Source organism: Budorcas taxicolor, chromosome 15, assembly GCF_023091745.1.
Source record: "Budorcas taxicolor isolate Tak-1 chromosome 15, Takin1.1, whole genome shotgun sequence".
NCBI classification, from domain to species: Eukaryota; Metazoa; Chordata; class Mammalia; order Artiodactyla; family Bovidae; genus Budorcas; species Budorcas taxicolor.
Window position 1 is genome coordinate 78272863 of NC_068924.1, and position 5181 is coordinate 78278043.

At 40.5% G+C, this 5181-nt stretch overlaps 1 protein-coding gene across 1 annotated transcript; it reads left to right on the forward strand.

Annotated features, from left to right (window-relative positions):
- The first annotated feature begins 3056 nt into the window (after positions 1-3056).
- LOC128060762 (olfactory receptor 5AK2-like) lies at positions 3057-3998 on the forward strand. The gene has a single exon (XM_052653142.1). It carries the CDS (start codon positions 3057-3059, stop codon positions 3996-3998), a length of 942 nt encoding a protein of 313 aa, XP_052509102.1.
- Positions 3999-5181: the final 1183 nt, after the last annotated feature.

A 5181-nucleotide genomic window follows, 5' to 3' on the forward strand; every position in this document is an offset into this window, starting at 1 on the left:
GGAAAACTGAACTTTTCTTCAGCAGAAAATAGCTATTAAACACTGTTTTCCCATTTTCTCCACTGAGATGGAAAGCTCAGTGTCAGAACCTCAGGCTCCCAAGGGACGTAGCATTAATCCCTTAAGCCCCAGCTAGAAACTCCCTGATGGGAAGGAACCACACAGAGAGACTTGGTGAGCCATCAGCCTCCACCAGTTGCAGGAAGAGAGTCTGGAGGCCGCTCCTAAGTAAGTAAAGCCACATAATTTCCATTTTTCAGCATCAGCTGCATATCATTGCTGTGTGTCCAGGAAGTGGCCGAGAGAAGGGTCAGAGCCAAAGTTCCATGTGCCCCAGGACCAGGATGAATAGACTGGAAATGGAGTGAGGGAACTCAGTTGCCTGGATAAGGACATCAGTGATTAAATAATGAAATGACTCGATCAATCAATAGGTCAGTCAGTCAGTATTTACATCCTTAATGTATTATTTGCATGTGTTATGATGGCTACTTGATGAACACTAATTCAATACCTGCCCATTTGCTGGGAAGTTTACATAAATTTACTTATTGATCTTCACGATACTGTAAAACAGGCTTTACTTTTTCCCCTTCTTCATTTTCATGAAGTTTTGTTTTGAAATAAGCATGCATTCACAAAAAGTTTCACAGATAGTACCGAGAGGTCCCATGTGTTCTTTACCAAGTTTTCCTTCCAAGGCTGTATCTTACATAACTATAGTATGACATCAAACCAGGATTTTTATATTGGTATATGTGACTGTGTGTGTACAGCTCTATGCCATTTGATCACATCTGTTGATCTGTGCTACGACCACAGGTATCAAGATGTGGATATACCCTATGTCAGATTCCAATAGACCTCCCTCATGCTTCACCTTGTAATCACATCAATCCCCTCCCGATACCACTCTGACAATCTGTTCTCCATCCCTATAATTTTGTTATTTTGAAAATATTAGATAGAAGGAAACATCTGATGCTATGTGACCTTCGTTAAGATTGGCTCTTTTTCCCTTAGCATAATGCTTTTGGCATTCATCCAGTTGTTTGAGAGTGTCAACAATCCACGTCTCTTTATTGATGAGCAATATTTCACAGTATGGATGTACCACCATTTCTTTAACCAGTCAGCTATTGGAGGACATTTTGGTTGTTTACAGTTTGGGGTTATTACAAATGAAGCTGTTATGAAACAAGTTTTTGGTATCATCACTCTTTTATTTTAGCCACTCCATTGGATGTGTAGTGATATCTCATTGTATTCTAAATTTGCATTTTCCTTTTGTCTGCTGATATTGGATATCTTTTCATGTGCTTACCTATCTGTTGTAGCCCTCTTTGGTGAATCACCTATGTCATTACCCACTTTTACTTTGCTTTGTTATTTTTTAATGTTGAGATTGACAGTTTTTTATACACTCTGGAAATGAGTCTTTTGTCAAAAACATTTTATCAGTTTGAGTGAATGTGGAAACCTTATTTCCCTTTGCATCTCTTTACTCTCTCTATTTGGAATGTGTTAATACTTGTCATAAATATTCCTTCCACATACATTGAGAACCACATTATACAGGGTCAAAGTTTTTATTTTAGCTGTCAAACATAGTTTATAAAACTTAAGAGAAGGTAAGTCTGCTGTGTTTATCCATATCTTTGCTTTCCACGCTCTCTCTCATTTCTTTATATTCCAAGATTCTTCCTTTTAATTCAATTAAAAGAAAGAGTTAAGTGGATAGGAAAACATGATGGAACTATATGCTCTGTTATCATTTCAAAGAAATGATATATGTTTGTTAAAAGAAAGGGGAAGATTTAGTGTGAAAACACTAATCAAAGGATTGAAAGGGTGGCTATATTGCTATCACACAAAGTAGACTTTACAGCAAAGAAAACTGCCAAGGACAGTGAGAGACGTTATGTTGCGGGAACCGAGCAAGAGCAAAGGCAATCCTAAAGGCACAGGCGCCGAGCTGGTTTGTCAGCAACTACTTCCAGAGGAAACACATCGCAAGTATTCAAAAGAAAAATAAACCAAAGAAAGCGTGAATGTTTAACTTCTTTTTGATCCTAGCTGTGTGTTTTAGCTCTTTGAATCAAAGAGGCATACTAAAGAAAAATAAATAAATGCAGCGTCTACATTTTCCTACATCTCATAAATCTCTTCATTCATTGATCTCCTCACTCGCTCGTTTATTCAGGTATCCAGTTAACCCCTGTTTGTAGAGGTAGGAACTTTCCCTAACGGCTGTGTTCTTGGAACCTACAATCTATGGGAAAATAGAAATCAAGCAAAGATGTAGAAATAATCTTACAAATAATTACTAAAACTGATATAGATCCTAAGGAACAAGACCCGTGGCAGGAGGAAATGATACATTTGTGTGAGAACAATCCTGGAGGAAGAGTCATTCAAACTGAGACCACCGGAAAAGGAAGAGCTGGCAGTGGAAATGCTGATAGAAATAGAAACTGGACCGCAGGGTATTTAAGGCAGGAGGAGGAACGTGCCAGGCCGGAGGAGCCAGAAATGGAGGAGAGCAGGAACAAGAGGAGTCGGGGGTGCTGGGTGCGTAATAGCAAGGAAACGAGAGATGTAAGATGCAGACCGGGAGGAAAGTGGAGCGAAACTGCACAGAATTCTACGGATGCGTCAAGATTTTTGGATAAAAGAGTTTGTCTTTTGGTATATTGTAGTCTTTTAATAAAATTATATGGTGAGTAAAAGGAAGCAAAAATAAATAAAAATGTTTCTATATGATCTTTCTAAGATGTATTTATGAACGAGAAGCTGAGAACACAGCTTCGGGTCCACGGCCGTTTCCCAAAATGGTGTGTCAACTTCTCGAAGTCGGGGAGCTAGCTTCGGCCACCTGTATGTTAGCCTTTAAAGTCCAGGTAAATTATGCCACAGGAAATATGCTTTGATTCCACTGAAAAACCAAGCATTATGGCATTTCCAATTGCAAAATTAGTCTAAGAATCACAATGGCCTTCCCTTTCTCTGTTTTTCTTTCTTTGCCACTTTTCAACTGATATTTAATTTTGCCAGCCATGGAGCAGAACAATGGCACTAGAGTGACTGAATTCCTTCTCCTGGGATTCGCTGGTCAGCGCACGTCTTGGCACGTCCTCTTCACAGTATTTCTGGTGATCTATGTGACCACCCTGGTGGGTAACATTGGCATGATCCTGCTCATCAAGACTGACTCTTCCCTTCACACCACTATGTACTTTTTCCTCCAAAATTTGGCTTGTGTTGATCTTTGTTATGCTTCTGCTATCACGCCCAAAATGTTGCAGAATTTTGTGGGCACAAAACAATCCATCTCATTCGTGGGATGTTTGGTGCAGTTACTGGTCTATGGGGCTTTTATAATGAGCGACAGCTACATTCTGGCGGCGATGGCAGTGGACCGTTACGTGGCCATCTGCGACCCTCTCCACTACCCAGCACTCATGTCCCGGAGGGTCTGCATTCAGCTCTTGATTGGTTCCTACTTAATGGGTTTCCTAAATGCCTCTGTAAATGTAGGTTTTACTTTCTCACTGGACTTTTGCAAATCCAATAAAATTAACCACTTTTTCTGTGATGAGCCCCCAATTCTGGCCCTCTCATGCTCCGACATTTATTTCAATGTCATGGTGCTTGCAGCCTTTGTGGGGTTTAACTTGACGTTCACCGTGTCCGTCGTCATCTTTTCCTACATGTTTATCCTGGCTGCCATCCTGAAGATCTCTTCTGCTGCAGGGCGGAAGAAAGCCTTCTCCACCTGTGCCTCCCACCTGACCGCTGTCACCATCTTCTGTGGGACGCTCTCTTACATGTATCTGCACCATCACACCGCAGAGTCTCAAGAGCAAGAAAAAATGGCTTCTGTGTTTTATGGGGTTGTGATCCCCATGTTAAACCCCCTCATCTACAGCCTGAGGAACCAAGACGTGAGAGAAGCCCTAAAAGGGATAGGAAAAAAATACTTCAGGTTTAATCCTTGATTTCGGGTTCTCTACACCACACGAACAGTGCCAGTTTTTAAGAAATCAAAACAAAGAGCCAAACAACATAAAGTTGCTCAACTTATTAACATGGAACTGAAATTTAAAGTAACAGTAAGATAGCCGCCTTACCCCAATATGACTGGCAAAAATTGAAAAAGAATAACAATGCCTATTAATCGCTGTGATGTAAGGAAAAAGGATGCTCCCACATACCATTATCTCACCACCATTTCCTGCCAATTTCTGCCCTGGGAGTAATTTCTCCTTCCATTGAACCGATAGTGCTTCTCTTGTATCAATAAATATTATTTATTTATCACTTCTTATATAAATTATTTATTAAATATAAGATCTTCACTGTCATTTATAAGCAGTTGAAATACATTTTCTTTCATGATCTTTTAACATCTGGTATAGAGCTTTAGACGCAATAGGTAGTCTATGAATATTGAATGGACGGATGGATGGATGAATGATGATTAAAAAAAATATTATGAACAGCTTTCTAACTGGAAGTTAGGTGAGGATATAGCCTACCCTTATGGTCTCTAAATAGCAGTCTGTGGCTAGCAGCATTCAATGACCAGGAAAAGCTTTTAAACTGTCAATTACTACACTCCAGTCCTAGAGGTATCAATTCACTAATATCAGATGGAGCCCAATATCTTTAAGTATCTACATATATAGAATTGTAGATGCTTTAATTTCATGCTTCACTAGAAAGCTCCCCTCATCCAAGGTAAGGAGCAGCGGCTGTGCTTTGCTGGAGCAGCCGTGAAGAGATACCCCATGCCCAAGGTAAGAGAAACCCAAGTAAGATGGTAGGTGTTGCAAGAGGGCATCAGAGGGTAGACACACCATACTCACAGAAAACTAGTCAATCTAATCATACTAGGACCACAGCCTTGTCTAACTCAATGAAACCAAGCCATGCCCACAGGGCAACCCAAGATGGGCAGGTCATGGTGGAGAGGTCTGACAGAATGTGGTCCACTGGAGAAGGGAATGGCAAACTACTTCAGTATTCTTGCCTTGAGAACCCCAGGAACAGTATGAAAAGGCAAAATGAAAGGATACTGAAAGAGGAACTCCCCAGGTCGGTAGGTGCCCAATATGCTACTGGAGATCAGTGGAGAAATAACTCCAGAAAGAATGAAGGGATAAGCCAAAGCAAAAACAA